A 19715-nucleotide genomic window follows, 5' to 3' on the forward strand; every position below is an offset into this window, starting at 1 on the left:
TTTCCGATCACCATCCTGAGGAGAGACCCTGAGTTAGGGTAATTTATGGTTAATAGTAAAGATTTGTCCTTCCCCCCACCTCCCCACCCCCAAAAAACCAGTCTCAGTTATACTATAAAATAAGCCTTAGGCAATAATTACAAGTACCTGGATATATTAGGAATCTTCAAGGAGCCCATGAAATTGTGTATTAAGAAAAAACAATGCAAAAGTTTCCATTTTTACACTAAAATCAACATTTTAATTCCATTTTCTCCAGTTCTTTTTGTTTGTTTGTTTAGTTTCCTCATTTATTAACTATTTGACTAGGATGGAGCTGAAAACATCAGGTAGAAATTCTTAGTGCATTTTCCAAAAAAAAAAGACACTTTGCTAATACCTGACCATGAAGTAAGCATTTGGGTTAGAAATAAGTAAATGTATTATGCACTGCAGTGGCTATAAATATCTCCACAGGAAAGTAAATGAAATGGACAACTTAAAGTCCTAATGAGAAAATTAAGCTAAGCATATTGGTACGAAAGCGGGAAAATTTAAGCACCAGCATGACTCATGCCAATTAGTATCACCAAAATCTTTTGTCACAGGCTCATTGCCAACCTCCCTCTTCAACTTGCATGTTAAATGCATGGGTGCATGCGGAGATAAATATCCGGGTAAAAGTATTTTTATATCTCCTAAAACACATCCCTTCTGTACTAAGTTAAACTCATTTTTTTTAAATTTAAACTTTCAAAAGATATGCTCTGGGTAGACACAAAGCTGTTTTATTCTTCCACTTGCTTTACAAAGGAAACCTGGTTACAGTAGTATTTGTCCATTCCTCTGAGAACACTGAGACACAGTTCTCTGACCTGGCCCACGTCCTAGCGCATGCACCGAGTCTGGCACTCAGTACTTCTACCTGCCATCCATCCCTCCGCCATTCTATACATCCACTCATCAAGTGCCCTTGAGATCTGACCTTGGGTCAAACACTCTCCTCCTTTGGGATCCCGATCCACCTGTGTGGCCTTTCTGACTGTCCTAGGCCCAAGTGGATTACTCAGATAGAGGAGCAGAAGTGTGAATTCCGTGAGCACTTCCATTTGTGTTGCACTTTCATGGGACTCAGGTGCCCTTCAGGGAATGAGTCTACTTGAACAAACTTGTTTGGATTCATCTAAATTTCAAGTCAGTTAACTAAGAATTAGAAAAATGTGTGGCCATGTTGGAGCAGAGACCATGCACATTTAATGGCCAAAATATTTTCCCTGAGGCTCTATGTTCTTTTCCCTAGAAATGATTTTAAATACAAGAGAAAGTCTGACTCCCTGTTTACTGTACAGAGCTGTTTCTCACCTGGCTAAAATTAGCTTTTAAATCACTGGGTTTTATGCTGCTGCATTGCACTTGGTCCCCTGTGGCCACGCAGCTAGTTAGGCTTGCCCTCGCTCCAGCTGATTATCTGTGATTTTCTACCCAATCAGGTGGTTGGATTCCTGCACCTACCGAACACCTTAGCTTCATTAGTCAATTCTTTGATCCTAGAGCATGCACCTAAACTGTTGTATCTCCTTTTGTTCACCTGGAGGTAAATCAGCGCTCACAATATCAACTTTATTCCCTGGTGTTACTTAATCATCTAGGACTCCAATTTTGTGACATGCCCAGGCACATTCAAAATCAATTTCATGGCAGTAGGTTTTCCATCCTTACTGTAAGATGGATTTTTCCACTTCATACTCCTTGAGACTGTCTTGAATGAGTGAAGGCATTATTGAACAAAGGGATGCTGTAGTTCTTTCATTGGGGGTATTTGACAATTACACATCTCCCTGAGTGAAGTGCAAAGTTGCCAAAGCGCATCCCCTGGTCCTTTTCCAAACAGCCTCTTCTAGCAGAGTGCCCGTGTGTGATGTGAGCACAGCTTTGTTTTCCAGTGGGACAAAAGTTGCTGTTGATTTTAAAATACCATTTCCCACAGTAGCAAACAGAAAGGAGCCCATGATAGTGACTCTTTTTTTTTTTTTTTAAGATTTATTTATTTTTATTGGAAAGGCAGATATACAGAGAGGAGGAGAGACACGGAGAAAGATCTTAAGTTTGATGGTTCACTCCCCAAGCGGCCGCAACCGCTGGAGCTGTGCCAATCTGAGGCCAGGAGCCTCTTCTGGGTCTCCCACATGAGTGCAGTATCCCAAGGCTTTGGGCTGTCCTCGACTGCTTTCCTAGGCCACAAGCAGGGAGCTGGATGGGAAGCAGGGCCACCGGGATTAGAACTGGCGCACATATGGGATCCTGGCTCATGCAAGGCGAGGTCTTTAACCACTACGCTATTGCGCAGGGCCCGATAGTGACTCTTAACATTACCATAATTACTGAGATGTGGATTACATATAGAAAGACATTAAGAAACATAATTTTAGGTATTAAATATTTCAGAAAAGGAGTTGAAGACCTAGGTCCAGCAGGTGCTGTGTGACTTGATCCTACTCCTGGAAACTAAAAACTACCTTGAAACACTTGTTTCTCATTTCTTTTTGAAGAATTTTGTAACTACTCTCCTTTTTATCTCTAGACTTGATTTTTGACTAATAATATTTCCAAAATTATTACTCAAAATGCATGTCATCTTTTCTTTTGAAGAAAAATATTAATGTTTAATCATAAATACTTAAGCCATCATTTCAATTCAAAATTCTTTTTAAAAATCTCATTGCTCTGCAATTAACAAATAAAAATAGCAGGACCTATTTTCATTCCAATGATTATTTTGCTGCCACCTAGTGATTTAGATGAAGTTTTAAATTATTTTGCTGCCATCTAGCGATTTAAATGAAAACAGCACACAAACATAATTCTGCTTTGTCATTTGTATTTATTTAAGTTACTACCTTAAAGCTAATTTTTAAAAATCATTAAATTTATAAACAATAGGTCTGAAATGATAAAAATCTGATATTCACAGTTGCAATTCTCTTTATCTCTTCTCACTCTTCCTCTGTGAAAGTAATATGTTTGACTCAGGTCCAGAGTTTTCTTTAATATCAAATTAGAGGGCATTAGGAGAGAGACATTACAATCTAGTCAGTTTTATGTGTGTATTCTATGATGTGGTTTGTGACTGAATATTTCCTTCCACTAATTTTATTTGTACCAATTCCTATTGACTGACATGTCCACTTTTCATATGTGTCCAAATTGATTTATAGTTAATTTCAAATGTGCGTTCTCTTAATTATAACAATTATTACAGTTAGACACTGAGGGCTGGAATTTTGTGCAATGTTTCCCATTCATGTATATGGTGCATTTTAAAGAATTTTGGATCAATGGCTTTGGATAATGAGTTGCCTTTTCCTAAGTATATTTTTTGTCTTTTCATTAAAAATGTAGAGGGAGGCACCCTAGAAACCTGGTAATGAAGAACCTAGGCGTTTTCTGCCTTTTGTGATTCTGCCTTAATGGCTTGGCTGGGGGCTGTGTGAACTCCAGGCCTGATAGTCTAGGTGACACCCGGCAGGACACCTGGCAGGTCACGTAGGCAGACCACTCCTCAGGAAGGAGGTACCTGGTGTTTGATAAGATTCACAGCCCAATAGCTTATCAATTTGTACTTTTTGAAAGTTGCTTGTTTCAAACCCACCAATAGAAGCCTGCTAAGTCATGACTGTATAATTAATAGCCTGAAATGTATAAGAACTGGGGGGCTTGGGCTCTTCCCTGGCTCTTCTGGCTCGCGCTCTTTTGTCCTCCTTGTGGATCCTTGCAGCCTTGGCTGCAGCTGTCCCTCCCCCGCCCAGCCATGCTGGGCTGGGGGAGGTCGCTGGGTTACCTAGGCTAACCTGAATAAACCACCTTTTTGCCTTAGCACCAACTTCAGACTTGATGATTATCTGGGGATTTCAAAAACCAGCACAACAGTAACATTACATGTTCAGTATATTTGTGTTGATGATATTCATTCCCAGGTTTGTAGAGATATAATCATCTGGATACTGGGAAGCATTTGGTTCAGGTTGATTTCCTCCCTGTCTTGAAGTTCTGTGGTAACTGCAGCAGCTATGCTCCGCAGCCTGGCTGATGCTGAAACCCACCCACTACGGCAGCACACTGCCAAGTCCCCTTCTAAGCGGTGTTTGCCTGTGCCTGATCAGGAAGATAACCTTCATCACTGCAGTGGAACATGAGCACACTTTAAGTAGACATGTATTGTAAAGCAGCACTTGGGGGACGAGGAGAAGTTGGGAGGAAGTTTTAAGTTTCGGTATCATTCTGAGCTCCAGAGGGAAAACATGTTCTGGAAAGTTCCTATGTGAAGCTAACCAAATCATTTCCCCAAGAGCTGTATACTAAGATGAGCACATTTTTAATGATTTCATTTTGTTTTTAATGAGGTTTACATAGTTGAGAGGGATGCATGCCCTGTGAGCCACCAATTGAAGTGGTGAGGGTCAAGCAATGGGAGAAAGCAGATGAGACAACTGCCTCCAATCTCCTTTCTTCCATCTGTCACTGGAGAAAGTGGAGAGAAAAGGGAAGGGGGCAGCTCCCAGCAACCCAAGCACATCAGCACTCAGGTGTGGGGGCAGCCATGCCATGTCATTCTAGGGTCCCTGAAGTAGAGCATGTTTCTGAGTGTTTTACTTCAATGGCTTCCATAGTTCTGAGATGCTGTTGACTTTGTTAAGATGAGCAAAACTTAAAATAAGATCAGCCATAAAATGTGTTGTTCAAGATGAGCATGTCTCCTGGACTCACCTACATTGATGACATTGTTTGTTTACCATATATAGATTGACTGCTTGTTACCTGCCAGATTCAGTGATATTAGTGATTCAGTGAGCGACAGAATGAAAGATCTATTTCCATCCCTTCCCAGAATGGACAGCCTTCTCTGATTGAATGTTTTCGCTCAAGAGTTCAAGCTTTGTCCAGCTGTGGTGGCAGGCCTATGTGCAGCTGGCATTGGATCCTACGTTCATCAGCCACGAAGAGTGAACCCTTAATATATTTCACAGCACTCTGAGCTACTAAGTACCCTGAGAGAATCAGCTGGTATATTACCACTAATGATCAAAGCTCCATGCCTCCTAATTTCAAGGGATTTAATTAACACATCCACTTCGCACTGACCAACCTGGTTTTACTTCACCCAAGTGGTAATGTATTAAATAACTGTAGCCTCCCAGGACTCTATCACATGAGTCAACTTCCAGTACCTCAGGACTCTCCACACCCAGCACTGTTTTCATTCCTCTGAAATCGTAAGTTATTGCTACCATTTTCTGAACTACGTTACCATGTTGACCAATGAAGGGATGAAAGGAATACCAAAGCTACTGACTGCAAAATTAAACAACAGCAACAAACATTCAATGTCTTAAAGGTCTAAACACAGAATAAATGGACTTTCACAGTGTTAGGCCAATGTCATCCTACGTACAGAGGGATATAAAAGCTTACCATCTTACAAGATTTTGTATCTCAAATTAGCGTCCATGATAGTATGCTAAACCTCACAACCTAAGCCAACTCAAAGGTCTCTGAAAACTGCTTCATACTCTGAGATTCATGATCTCACACACTTGTTCTTGCCTGCAAGTCCATCAGCCAGCATTCACTAATTGTCGGAGTCCCTTCTTAAAGAATGTAGCATTTAACCCTAGAACCTGAGTCTCTTACTGCCACTCTTTAGTTATCAAAATTAACATGCAAAATCCGTTCTCAGTTCTGCCTCATGTTTGCAGTTACAATGCTTTTTCATTAGGAAGCACAGCACCCAACTTTTTGCATCCATGTCTTTATTGGGGTTTGGATCAGAACAACTGCTTTTCCTTCAAGTGCCGTCATTCACTCCATGTTTTAGGAAGCAATGATCCCAGCCTTGAATTGAAAAGATTTCACAGGCAGGTTTTTAAAACTTTTATAGGCATGCAAAGATAAAAGTGGTAACATTTAAAAAACAAATGGCCCTCCTTCAGGGAAAAAAAATTACTAAGACAGAGTCAACAAACTTTATGAAGAAGAAATTAAAATTCAGGACCAAGATTTATAAAATTATTGTTATTTTTCTTTCTTGAAAATCAAAACTAGGAAATCTTAGTAGCTAAATTTTCAATAGATATGATTTCCTTCTTAAATAACACAAGGTCCATCGTGTGTGGTATCCACAATTATTTTTAGTTTCTCATCTATGGTAACTTGCTATAAAATCTTCATACAAATCTATTCCTATCTAATATAGAATTACTCATTATTGCTTGAGAATAGATATGTTATAATATGAAAATAGGAAAACTGAACATTTGCAAAAATTAAGATAATCAAAAAATGATGCCCAGTAACCTTTATATATTTGTATGTATGTATATGCATACACACACATACACACGCATATATACACTCCCATTTGTTTCTTCTTCAAAACCTTACCAGAAATGGTACTTTTAAAGGAAAGGTGACTATTACAAAGGTCAAAAGTGAAATCTGTGGTTTTACATCTGAGCTTCTCAAAAGTAACTTTGGTTTCTTGGTGACTACATTTTCCACATTCATTTCTTGCTCAGGGAGAGAAATGAAATAGACTTGGACGAGGAAGCACCAGGAGACAAGGCACCACGCTCGCCAACAGCAGGGTTCCCATCCTGAAGAGGGCAAGCTCCAGAGGCCTCACTTGAAAGAGGCTCGCACCACTCTGCCTTTGATGGGCTGTGGGGGACGCCAGTTCCTCACCAGGGGCACTGGGGGTTCGTTCTCAGCACTGGAGAGAAGGCTCCGCAGCTTGGCAATCTGCAGGGGGCAGGCACAGACCGTCAGCAAGACACTCATACCACGTGGGCACAGGATGCAGCAGTATCAGAAATCACCAGCTTCCTCAGCAAGGCAACCTAACCACAAAACCTGTCTCTGGAGCCCGGCATCATGGCCTAGCGGCTAAAAAAAATCCTCGCCTTGAACGCGCCCCAGGGATCCCATATGGGCACCGGTTCTAATCCCGGCAGCTCCACTTCCCATCCAGCTCCCTGCTTGTGGCCTGGGAAACCAGTTGAGGCCGGCCCAAGGCTTTGGGACCCTGCACCTATGTGGGATACCCGGAAGAGGTTCCTGGATTCTGGCTTCGGACCGGCGTAGCATCGGCTGCTGCACTCACTTGGGGAGTGGATCATTGGATGGAAGATCTTCCTCTCTGTCTCTCCTCCTCTCTGTATATCTGACTTTCCAATAAATAAATAAATCTTACAGAAAAAAAAAAAAAAGAAAGAAAGGTTGAATTACAGAGTCAGAGAGTGAGAGAGAATCTTCTACCAGCTGATTCACTTCCCAAATGACCACAATGGTTAAGACTAGACCAAAGCCAGGATCCAAGAGCTTCCAGGTCTCCCGTGTGGGTACAGGGTTCCAAGCACTTGGGCTAACTCCACTGCTTTCCCAAGTACATCAGCAGGAAGGTAGATCAAATATGGAGCAACCAGGACTTGAAATAATGGCTCATATGTGATATCAGCGATTCAAACTGTGGAATAACTCACTGTGCCAAGCATTAGCCCTGAAATCTACACCTGTTGTTGGAGGGCATGACAATATTAACATTTCAGGGCAATGGAGAATAATCTGGGGTTGGTGCATAGGGTAACGTTAAGATGTCTCTTGGAGCTGTGACATCCTGTACTGGAGTTCAAGCTCCCAGTGCCACATCTGAGTCCAGGTTACTGCTAATGCACATGCCAGAAGGTATCAGTGCTAGCTGCATGGGCTGGGTTTCTGCCATTCACACAGAACACCGAGTTTCTGTTCTCTTGCTTAAGCCTAACGCAGCCCCAATAGTTGAAGGTGCTGGGCGAGTGAGCCATCACTCTCACTCAAGATCTACCTCTGCCTTGCAAATAAATCAAAGAATTAAATTTTAGAAATGTTAAAAAGAGTTTGGTAGTCCTTCATTGTATTCATATGCAGTTATTAATTTTAAAAGTAGAAAAAAATTAGAGTCATCCACAGTTTAACTTTAAAAACAAATGAGAGGGCCCGGCGCGGTGGCGCAAGCGGTTAAAGGTCCTCGCCTAGCACGCCTGGGATCCCATATGGGCGCTGGTTCTAATCCCGGCAGCCCCACTTCCCTTCCAGCTCCCTGCCTGTGGCCCGGGAAAGCAGTCGAGGACGGCCCAAAGCTTTGGGACCCTGCACCCGCGTGGGAGACCCGGAGGAGGCTCCTGGCTTCGGATTGGCATAGTATCGGCCCGTTGCGCTCACTTGGGGAGTGAATCATCGGACGGAAGATCTTCCTCTCTGTCTCTCCTCTCTGTATATCCGCCTTTCCAATGAAAAAATAATAAAAATAAATCTTAAAAAAAAAAAAAAAAAAAAACAAATGAGAACTTTCCTCAAATACCATTATGTTTCTATATAGATGGGCTTTTGATGTTTCTTTTTAGGAAAAACTCATGCCTCGTTCAGAATATCTATACCAATGAGCAAGATCATTAGATCTGACCTTTTAATAAATGTATCATATATACTGGAGTGTACAATTGGCAAGGGCATGGAAACCAGCACCTTAAGCAAGAGAGGCATATTGGCAAACTGCTATCATGTTCTAGCCTATGAGTTCCTATGCTCTGGACTCACTTTGATCTGTTTTTCTCCATGTTTCTGTCACATTTTCCTCAATGGTTTTCGTTGAAAGCCTCTTTACTAAAAGTTGCTAAGACACTAAAGGAGGACTGAGAGGCCAGGGATTATCTCCAGCAGGCACATCAGAGCTACGATTCACCTTCTCAGTTACAATATATCTATCTATAAAACTGGTGGAATAGCATGCAACACACTCCAGTGTTAAATCCCTTCCATTCAAGCCATTCTCCTTTAAGGCTTCTACTTATCTCTTCTTCACATCAGAACTCAATGTTAGGAGACATTCAAATGCAAAAGTTTCAAGTTTCACTCTTAATAGTATAATGCCTCAAGTGCTTAGAGAGTAGACCTCTTAGAGTCCATTCTGTTTCACAACCATCTCTAAACAATTTGCATTTGTGATTATCCCTGGAAGGCAAGTGTGGAGCCCTTTGGCAATGGACCTCTGAGCTGCTATTTTCCACATCACATCTACATCTCTCAGGTAGTGCTCTGGGTGCCGGGTGTTACATGCTCACCTGGTCTGAGCTCACAGTGACGGGCTCCTTCAACAGCAGCCACACAATGCACTCCTCGCAGGGTGGCGTGGTGAAGGAGCCGCGGTAGGTCCAGTAGTCCCGACAAGCAGGGAACAGGCAGGAGGGGTCGAAGTGTGTGAAGGGTGCTTCCTTGCCCTGGGAAAAAGCAGGGTGCCAGTGTGATGAGCTGACACAGCCAAACTCACCAAATGTTTCATCATTTTCATTGTGTCATAGAAAGATCAGAACTATTTATCAGGCCTTTCCGAAATCAGTAGTAAAGAGACTAAGCTGGTTTGACTTTTTTGGCATAATCACTGTAGTATTTTATTCCTTGTTAGTTGTGTGTAGATTGCAATTTTATCACTTCTCAAGAAGAAGGAGAAACTTACTCTGCATCTGATAATTAACAAAACTATTACGTATAAATTAATGTCTTATTCTCAAGAACAAAAAATCCATTATCACATTTTTGTTGTACTCGAAATATTGTTTTTTGCCTTTGGCAAAACTTAATGGTGCGGCTTAGAACAGTCCCCAAAATGTCTGTTACTTCGATGAGTCTACTTTTAAGATTTTAAGGTGTGTTAGTGCTCCCCAGGAAGAGTAACACCAGGATTCAAAAGCCTAGCTCACCATGCTACTTCTGTGATTGTGTGTGTGTTTGCATGTGGAATGTGTGTGTGTGTGTGTGTGTGGGAGGGGGGTGTTTGAGAGGAAGAAATAGCCAGTAAGCATCTTTGATTTCCATTCACTTGTTGAGAAAGGAATTATTTGGTAGAGACACTGGGATAATTAAATAGACAGTTGTATTTTTAATTTCCACTGAAACTGTAATCATTACTATATACATATATTTATATACAATAATTGATCAAACTTAGAAACACTTAGAAACAGATTTTAGGTGAAATAACATATATTTGAAACAATCATTTCTTCTCACCTTTGTCTTAATTTTGTCTAGTGCATCAAGGAAAATCTGAAACGGCCCCTTCTCACGTCCTATCTGTAAGAAAATAGAAAAAGGAAGTCCAAGCCTGGTATTTTGTCTTTCTTTATAATTTATAACTATCCTAAAATTGATATTGATCTCTCTGTAATTAGTGTTTATGAATCTGCCTGAATATCTTATACTAAGCAGAAACATAAAGTTTTTCTTCCCCCATGCCCTGAAGATTTTAGAGTCTGTATTTTTCTGTTCTAAACTTGGAATCCAAGTCTCTGAGCACAAAAACCACAAAATAACATGTTGAGCCAGTACTAGATCCTTGACCTTCTCCATAAAGCCACTCCACTTTTAAAAAGAATTATAGCTAGGATGAACCCTATGGATACAAAAATAAACTCATTAACTTTCCTCTTGGACCCATTTTAGCTCCCATTGTGTTGTGGTGGAGCACTGAAAACGACCCAGTGAATTCAGAACACAGAACAAATTAGGTCATTCAAAAAGAAAGAAGCCAGATTTTCACCTCTGGCTTAAAATCTAGATTAGGTTACCACCAAACTCATGTGTTAATGACGCTAAGTCCTCCTTAAACCAGGGCTGGCTCAACAACACACACATTCCATGTGCTATCTTAGCCTGGGATCATGTGGGTGTGGCCACTTCAAGCCAAGGGGGTGTCTAGCCAGGGACTTGGCACCACGGAGGTTCCCGACACTGGCTTTCTTGTTTCCAGTGCAATTGCAATGCAGAAGTGAGAGATGAGAGAGAGCACATGCCTCCCTCGTCCTCAGCACCACCATACTGAGCTGCACCCAGCTGTGCCCCAGCTTCTCCATTCTCCATCCCTGCTACACACACACACACACACACACACACCCCACATTGCCAGAACTAGGGGTGCTAGAGAATAACAAAAGGGATTCTTTCAGAGGAAGCAAAAACATTTTGAGATGATTGTAGAAGAAATAGATTAGCTGCATAAGTAATAAAAAAGACATTAAAGAGAAAAAGATCCAACCCCTATAGTAAACAAAAGAAGGGAATGAAAATTACGCTACCAGGAGCACTCTGCAGGAATTAACTTTTGAAAGAAATAAAAGTTCCCGCTTTTACCTCACCTTCAGAAAAACACCAACGACAGCGATTCCATCAGGCTGCCTCAGAGCTTCTCCGTAAGTGTTATACTTTGGATTCCAGTGAACCAAATGAAGCTACAACCACAAAACACAGGTATGTATAAGAGAGTCTATAGTAAACACAATAATTATGCTGACTGAAGTTGCCAGAAAATGACAAAATTACAGCACCAACATGCAATATTTTGGTACATTGTTAGTAGTTCAAATAAAAGTGTAAGCCTCTATCTCCCTCATTTTATCCTGTACTCTGGAACCCAGGAGCAACCTTGTCTTAATTTAGAACATGAACATCGGCTAAGTTAATCATGTTTCTCATACTGAGTTACAAAGAATGGCAAGAGAATATAATTTTCAGCAATTAAAAATATTTTATTCAAAGTCAAAAGTGTGAGACAATTTCATATACAAATATCAAGCAGGAAACCTTGCCAACTTTAGAAAGAAATACATTAATCATTTCTTGTTTAAGAAGAAAGATACCTAGGAGGCATTCTCAATAATGAATTTATCCTACCACTGGCTCTTCAGATTGGTTTAGAGAAATGTAATGATCACATAGAAACAACTTAGTTACCTAGAGATGAGTGTAACCAACAATTAAGTTACCTAATGTTTCATCTTAGGATAGTGTCCACATGTGCCTTTTCACAGCCTCTATGTTGACCACAGCCTTCCCTCAGCAAAAAGTGAGGCAGGAAAAATGAACTGATCCTCACCTCCATGAGCAACAGTCAGCACATACAAGCATAACCGTACAGAAAGGATGTCTGGAAGCTTAACTCCTTTGTGAGTTGATTGGAGTTACAAAGGATGCTTTTCTTTAATGAGTTAAGTGAGACAGAGAATTGTGTTTATACACAATTAGATAAATATATCTGTAGATGCACACCATTTATTAAGAGATGAGAACATGAATATTACAGCTACTAAAAGCTATTTCCAAGTCACTTTATCCTTATGAAGAGGCAGCCTGGAGCTCTGAGACAGATGATGAACCTTGGGGTTGGTCTGCATGCAACAGCACGAAGCTTAGCACTCATCAGTTGTGACAATTTGCTGTGTAGCTTTCCCTGTGTCTTCAGTTTCCTTATCCATAATCTACCTCAGGGTTGCTAAGATGGCCAAGTGAGTTAATACATGTTAGCTATCCTTATTATCCTGGTTCCATTTAGGACATTAGACTTTTTTTTTTTTTGCTATGTGCTACAGTTATCCAATTTCTGATGATAATCTTGAAAGTCTTCACATGTGGTATTATCTGTGTCCTTTTAACCATCTAGACCAGAATGCTGGGGTGCTTCAATACAGAAATGTTCACAAAGTTTAAACTAACAACATTTTATTTTTCCTTTTGTGAGTCTCAGAGTTCATTACCATAGTTCTTCCTACCTCAGCTGCATACTTCACTCCATCCACAGTGTGCTCAGAGCCGTGATCATCCGAGGAGCCCCAGTGGAGATGGAACTGGCGAAGGCGGTAGGGCCCAGAAAGAGGACCACCTCTCAGCACTGCAATTCAGAAAACCTGGTCAGCGGTCAGCTCACGCTTCTATCAGGAAACCCTGCTTTAAACAAGTGTTCTTAACGCTAACATGTGATGGACCAAAGGGGGCAGTCATGAGGGTGGACAAGAACAAACACTGGACTCCCCACAAAATGAAGTTGGGGCAAAAAGTTATTTTCTTTTTCTGTATTTTATTAGTGAGGAAGAAAGGCAAGGATAGACACATCAGAGACCGATAGGAGGTTCCCATCAGCTGATTCACTCCCCTAATGCTTACAACGGCCAGAGCTGGCCAGGGGCCAAACTGGGACCTGGACACGCAACCAGGCTTTCTGTGTGTTATGGCAGAAACCCAATTACTTGGGGCTATCACTATTGACTCTTGGAGTTTGCACTAACAGGAACCTAAGTCAGGAGGTAGGTGCAGGAACCCCAAGGTGAGATTTGAGCATTTGAGAGGAAATTTGAGCACCTATCCACTAAATTGAACTCCCACTCACCTTTATTTCTTGTTTTGTTTAATAATTTTATTATTTTCAAAATTAAAACTCATGAAAATAAAAATAATAGATTGGGAAAAATGATACATATCACCAAAAATCAGCTCAATACTGTGGAACAGAGGAAAGAACAAAACAGCTGAAAGCTAGTCAAATTAAGGTTCCAAACATGGTTAGCAGTCATGTGGTCTCAATCAAGTTGCTTAACCTCTCTGAACCCATTTTTGCATCTCTAAGGTAGTGATAATAATACCAAACTTCAGAGCTGCTGTGAAGATTAAATGAGATTAAGCACTCCACCAGAGCTCTCACAGTGCACAGAGTGATCACTAGGCAAATGTGAACTCCTGCCTCGTGTCTTCTTGTCTTCTTCTTCTCTCTCTCCTTTCCTTCCTTCCTTTCTTTCTTCCCTTCCTTCCCTTCTTCCTTCTCTCTTTGCCTCTTTCTTTTTTTAGATCAGAGTGACAGAAAGAGAAGGAAAGGCAGGAGAGAAAGAAATTTTCCATCTACTGGTTTATTCCCAAATGGCCACAATGACCTTAGATGGGCCAATCAGAAGCCAGGAACCAAGAGCTTCTTGTGGATGACCCATGTAGGGACCCAAGTGCCTGGGCCCTCTTCTGCTCTTTCACAGGTCTAAGAGAGCTGGATCGGAAGCGGAGTAATTGAGACTTGAACCAGCACCTTATAACACAGTCAACCTCTCCTATCATATTTCTATTATACTTTTTGTTAAGATTATAAGAGCTTTCATTCATGTCTAAATTAGACTGTGCTCTTTCAACCAGATTAATTAGAATCCTTAGCAATTTCTAAGGAATCCATCAACACAGACTGTTAAACTAGAAAATTCTCAGTGGTATCACTCTGGGCTGGTATAAATATTCAATGGGTCATTTAAGTTGGTCTGAACCTGAGAAATGACTCAAAGGTTCAGAGATCTTCCAGAGAAGACTGGAAACTATGCCAAAAATTGAAAAGATTTCGCCAAACAAGCTAGATCAAAATAGAATTGCGACAGTAACTACTTTAGAAAGGATTGAATCGTGCTACATGGCAGAGGGAAACCACAGTGTAGATCTAACACAATAATGTTAGGCCTGCATGAACTTGATCATGTAGGAATGAAGTTGTTTGACTCACCAACATTTGTCCTGACTATTCAAGATAGTTACTATCCATACATGAGTCCAATTTGTTAGAATGAGCCATGCGAAATTGTCAATCTGCAACTAGTTTTGCTAACAAAAATGCTGTTTTCATACAGTTCAACCTAAGAGATGTGCTTAACTTCACTATTGCTACCTCAAAATGTAACTTGACTTAAAATGAGGGGGCAAAAGCAAAAAATAGCAACATGAGGTAACTAATAAAAGTAACTTTCTATTTTATGGCTTAAAGCAGCCTGGTCAAGAGGAGTTGTGACTCTTACTGCTTATTACGTCACTGAGAATATTCATTTATATAACTCAATAAGAATAGTTTTAAATTTATTAGAAATGTTATAAAAATTTAGTTATTATACATTAAACAGCAAAGTATTAAAGGAAGATTATTTGATTGCAGTATAACAAAGCATTTCTGATTTACTATCTTTTCCTTTGTGATTTGCTCACTTGGATAGGTGAAGCTGTTTTTCCATGCTTTCTCCAGTTTCACACTCACATGCACACACATATAGCCTTCAAGAAGAAATTGTCAGGTACTTCAAAAACATGGACCCAATCCCTCCATCAGATGAACCCTACTGAAGCAAGAAGGCAAGCTATCTTTGCAAATAAAATGGCCCTATTCTCTCCCCTGAATTGGCCCCCTTCCAGCTACCAGAGAGAAGGAAAATGCCTATGTTGTTTCTTTGTTATAATCCTTGCTTTGTAGAATGGAATCTCTGAAAACTTGGGAGCTGGGGTCATGGTCAAGGAGTACAAGAGAGACCTCAGCATCTGAAGAATGCTGGTTGGGATTCATTGATTTCACTGCCCCCTCAAGCTCCATTTCAGGGCTTGATTGACACCTCTTAACTGGACATTATGCCATTTTGCAACTACAGAGAGATCGGAGTTGGGAGCTCCTTTTCAAAACATAAATACAATTCTTTACAAGCAAAAACAAAATCAAAGGACACCTCAGTGTTCAGTGATGAGGTGCTCTCTCTTCCCACCAATTCTGCTATTCATATCATGGGACATTTCGGCAGCACAGACCCTGGAAGCATCCATGTGTTCCCAGCTAAGTGTGTTACTTACTTGATCTATCATAAGTATCATCAAATACAACTCGGCAGGTCTTCCCATTATTCAGGATGGTCTTGGCAGAGCCTGGATCATAAGATGCTGACCATGGCAGCAAGTTGGGGTCGTGCCTGATGTCTTTGGTATGCAGCTCAATGGGTGACTGGTTATCTCCTTTTGCATTGGGGAAAGATTCATGCCAGTGATCTGGACCTAGGAAATACAGTTCAGGAGTTTTACTGTTTGTTTCTTTTTCTTTTTCTTTTTTTTTTCTTTTTTTTTTTTTTCTTGGCAACAGAACCCAAAGCCTTTATTTTTATTTATTTTTATTATTTTTTATTATTTTATTTAATTGACTAAGCCATTAAAATATGCAGAAAATTAAACCTCGACTACAAGGACATCTTAGGCTTCAGATTAGGCCTTAAAAAAATCATTTAACACCTGTAGGCAGTTTTGTGAACGATGATTCTAGAGGCTGTATTTAACCTCTAGTTAGTTACTCAAGAACACAGCTTCAAAGGCTTATTTTCTAAAATGCACTAAATCACAGTTTTGCCAATATCATCTTGTATCAAACAAGTGGAATAATGTAACACTGATTGTATATTGGGCATCACTTTGGGGGTTTCAGAGTACCCTCATATTCCTTTTCCTGTGGATGGCAATGCAGAGGCATAGGTAGAACAGAGAATCAACACCAGCACCAAGCTCACAGAGGTAAAGTGCTTGCATGGTATCAACAGCATCAGAGACTCTCAGACCTGAACCTCAGTGGTGGGACTTCTCAGTCAGCCGCAAAGCAATATGAACTTACGAGATCAGATTCTTCCGTGGGAAGCATCACCTCAAAGAGGGAGAGGAAGAAAAGAGCCCAGCAGCCCTCTGCTCCTGGAAAGAGCTCAGAATCCTGCACTAAGGTTCCCAGGGCACTGTCTGGTGCTGCGGCTTCTGAACCTGGGGAGCGGCTCCTGTGCTGCAGCCCTGCCTGCACTCACCGTTGTGGTCGGCGTAGCCCCAATCCTTGGACATGATCTTTTCCGGCGGCGGACTGCTCCTGCGAGCTCTCCCAGGGCGTCGTGCAGACTGGTCGCGAGCCCGCGCCTTTTATACTGGTCCCCTGCACCCTGCATGGCCTTATTAGGGCAGCGAGGGTGGGGCAGGGGGCTAAACTGGACCGTGGTGATATGGGGAAGCCAACGAATTCCAAAAGCTGGACAGCTGTTGGGGTGAGCAGGATGGAGGTGGCCCCCGGACCCGCACCAGTGCTCGCCCCTCCCCTCCCTGGAAACCTGGCTCCCGGCCCTTTGGTTTCCCCCTCCGAGAGCCGCATAGCTTTCTAACGGGCGGTAGTGCAGAAATGCAGGCGATTTTCGCCGGGTCCTTCCTCCCTGATGTGCTTGGAGCAGTGATTAAGGGAGAGGCACCATTGCTCCCAACCAGAGCTGTGCCTAGAGGGGACACCTGCAGCCTCCCTCAACAGCTAACTGCCCCGGTGGCGTCCGGGCTGGCTGCGCTCTCCGGACTTTTCTGCGAGTTGATTCTTCTGCCACGATCTGTTAACGCAGGTTGGAAGGCGCGCGTGCATTTGCCCAAGTTTGGCCCTTGCAGGCTGCTCTTAAAACCCTCAGAGCTAAAACCTACAAAGTAAGAGGCCAGGAGTGCAAAATCTTTAAACCCATTATCCTTCAGGAGCTTGCTCCTTGCCTGGACTTGCACCAGGCAGGGACCTGGTGGGTGTTTTTTCCCCACCTGACGGTTCGCTGGGGCGAGCAGGACCACCAGGGCAGGATGCGTGTCCCAGGAGCCTGGGTTCCTGTATTGGAGACAGACATAGTATTTCCTATGAAAAGTGGAGAGGACCCTCAAATCTTGGAAGGACCCCAGCACACAGCAGCTGTGGATTAAATCTCACTTATGATCTCACTGTACAAGACCTGAGAGGTGGGGAAAAAACAAGGCGGGTGTACCGGGCGCTTAAAGAATACAATGAACCACAGGAAACTGTCAGCGGCAATATATACATGAAAAAGCATCTTTAAATGTCTGGTTTGGGTTCGCAGGGAAAAGGTAGTGCAGAGGATACTTATTTTCCAAGAATACGCTGTAGAATTTCTTCTGTTTTAAGTTAGCAAGTTTTTTTTTGTTTTGTTTTGTTTGGGTTTTTTTTTTTTTTTTGGTTTTGTTTTAAGACACTAAGGAATGATTTGGGTAGTATCTTGAAAAAGATTTCAGTATATCTTTCCTTACTTGTCCGCTTATTGATGCATTTTGTGCCTGCGGATCACAAAAGTTGAAAAGGAAATCTCTCATCATGGCAAAGATAGCTCATCCCGAAGGCATGTGGCATGACTGACTGCACTCATAACCTGGACGCCAGGGAGTCAGTCCCCAGAGTATTTTTGTGACCAGAGGATTATTTGATCCACACAATAGCCATGTGGCATTAGGAACCAAGGCAGTTTGGAAAATTCAAGCAAACACAGCAGAACAAATGCAATCAGACTTAGAGTGCAGATAGCTCACTGTTTGACCATGAAGTCCACAGATGTGGGCAGGCTGAGCTGGTTTTCTACCTTCCTGGGAGAGGGTATTGCTTTGGTTTGCTAATGGAGGAATCTATATTTCCTAATCCATCGTGCAGTTATTTGTGTAAACCTTGGTTTTGTTTCAATCCACTTAGCTGTTACAATCACTGTTTCTCTGAGTTTTGATAAACTCCATGTTATTTTGAGTACAGAAAAAGTATTTAATAGCATTTATATCAGGAGAAATCTTGCATAGATATAATTACTATCTATGCATAGTAGTCATTTATTTTCCTTCATTTATTTCGAAAGCGAAATGACAAAGATGGGTCTCCCTCCTGCCTCTCCACTCTCCAGATGAAGGCCAAAGCTAGGACCTAGGAAAACAACGCAGGTTGTGCCAGGAGTCTCACCAGTTGATCCATCACTTGCCCTTCCAGGGCGTCCATTAGCAGGAAACTGAAATTAGGATGATAACTGAGGCTTGAACCCCAGGACTCCCATGGGGGTAGGGGTGGGTATCCCAGAAGGCAACTTAACTGCTGGGCTCTACAGGCCAGCAGAAGGACAGTTCTGAAATATGTTATTTGTAAATAAAGTGCACAATGGCACTGCATTCCAAATTATTCTACAGCATGTAGAATTTAATGAAAGAGAAGAGTTTAATAGCCTTAGATGCTTGACCTTGAAAATGAGAATTAGTAGGGCCAGTGGCATGGCATAGTGAATTAAGTCTCCTGCTCTGCCTGCATCCTGTATGGATGGCAGTTCCTGCCCTGTCTGTTCCACTTCCCATCTAGCTCCTTGCTAATATGCCAGGGAAAGCAGCACAAGATGTTCTAATTTTTGTGCCCCTGAACCTACTTGGGTGATTCTGAAGAAATTCCAGGCTCCCAGCTTCAGACTGGCTCAGCTCTGGCCATTTGGGTTGTTTGGGAAGTAAAGCAATGGATGGAATCTCTCTGCATCTCTCAGTAAGTCTGACAAAGAAGAAAGAAAGAAAGAAAGAAAGAAAGAAAGAAAGAAAGAAAGAAAGAAAGAAAGAAAGAAAGAAAGAAAGAAAGAAAGGAAGAAAGGAAGGAAGGAAGGAAGGAAGGAAGGAAGGAAGGAAGGAAGGAAGGAAGGAAGGAAGAAAGAAAGAAAGAAAGAAAGAAAGAAAGAAAGAAAGAAAGAAAGAAAGAAAGAAAGAAAGAAGGAAAGAAAAAAAAATATTTTAAAGCAAGAAGATAATAACAATGGCTATAACTGTATTTTTTTCTTTCTTTTCATCTGACTTGGAAGGTGGAAAGACAGAAAAAATATTCCATTCATTGGACCATTCCCCCAAATGCTTGAAACAGCAAGGCCAGCGCCAGGCAGAAGTCAGGGACCTACCAATAAGCCTGAGTCTTTCACATGAGTGGCAGGCATCCAAACACTTGATCCTTCACTACTGCTTCTTAGAGTCTGCCGTTTCCAGAAGCCGGTTGGGAAGACAAGTGACTATATGTGTCAAAGCAGGCATTCTGAGAGAGAAATGTCCCAAGCAGCCAGGTACATGCTACCCAAAATGCCAGCCTATCACTGTAACTTCTTCCATCTGCTGGCTCACTCTCCAAATATCCACATCAGCCAAAGCCAGGAGCCAATTGGAAGCCAGGAGCCTCTTGCAGGTCTCCCATGCAGGTGCAGTACCCCCAGGAACTTGGGCCATCCTCCACTGCTTTCCCAAGCCACAAGCAGGGAGCTGGA

At 41.8% G+C, this 19715-nt stretch overlaps 1 protein-coding gene across 1 annotated transcript; it reads right to left on the minus strand.

The window, feature by feature from the left end:
* Positions 1-5771: 5771 nt before the first annotated feature.
* Positions 5772-16536, minus strand: CA3 (carbonic anhydrase 3). The gene is made up of 7 exons (XM_040995360.1): positions 16455-16536; positions 15472-15669; positions 12612-12730; positions 11202-11294; positions 10078-10140; positions 9132-9287; positions 5772-6774 (listed from the first exon to the last, which is right to left on the minus strand). Exons 1-7 carry the CDS (start codon positions 16486-16488, stop codon positions 6655-6657), a joined length of 783 nt encoding a protein of 260 aa, XP_040851294.1. The 5' UTR covers positions 16489-16536; the 3' UTR covers positions 5772-6654.
* Between the last annotated feature and the right edge of the window lie 3179 nt (positions 16537-19715).

The sequence above is a fragment of the Ochotona curzoniae genome, unplaced genomic scaffold, assembly GCF_017591425.1.
Source record: "Ochotona curzoniae isolate NIBS_2020 unplaced genomic scaffold, NIBS_Ocur_1.0 contig_1071, whole genome shotgun sequence".
NCBI classification, from domain to species: domain Eukaryota; kingdom Metazoa; phylum Chordata; class Mammalia; order Lagomorpha; family Ochotonidae; genus Ochotona; species Ochotona curzoniae.

What these genes read in the sequence shown, in the direction of transcription:
- CA3 (XM_040995360.1), bottom strand. Translation starts at nt 16,488, where the DNA reads ATGTCCAAGGATTGGGGCTACGCCGACCACAACG. An exon ending in GGGCTACGCCGACCACAACG is followed by an intron (nt 15,670 to 16,454) that starts GTGAGTGCAGGC and finishes TGTATTTCCTAG; the next exon opens with GTCCAGATCACTGGCATGAA. An exon ending in GAGTGAAGTATGCAGCTGAG is followed by an intron (nt 11,295 to 12,611) that starts GTAGGAAGAACT and finishes TTGTGGTTGTAG; the next exon opens with CTTCATTTGGTTCACTGGAA.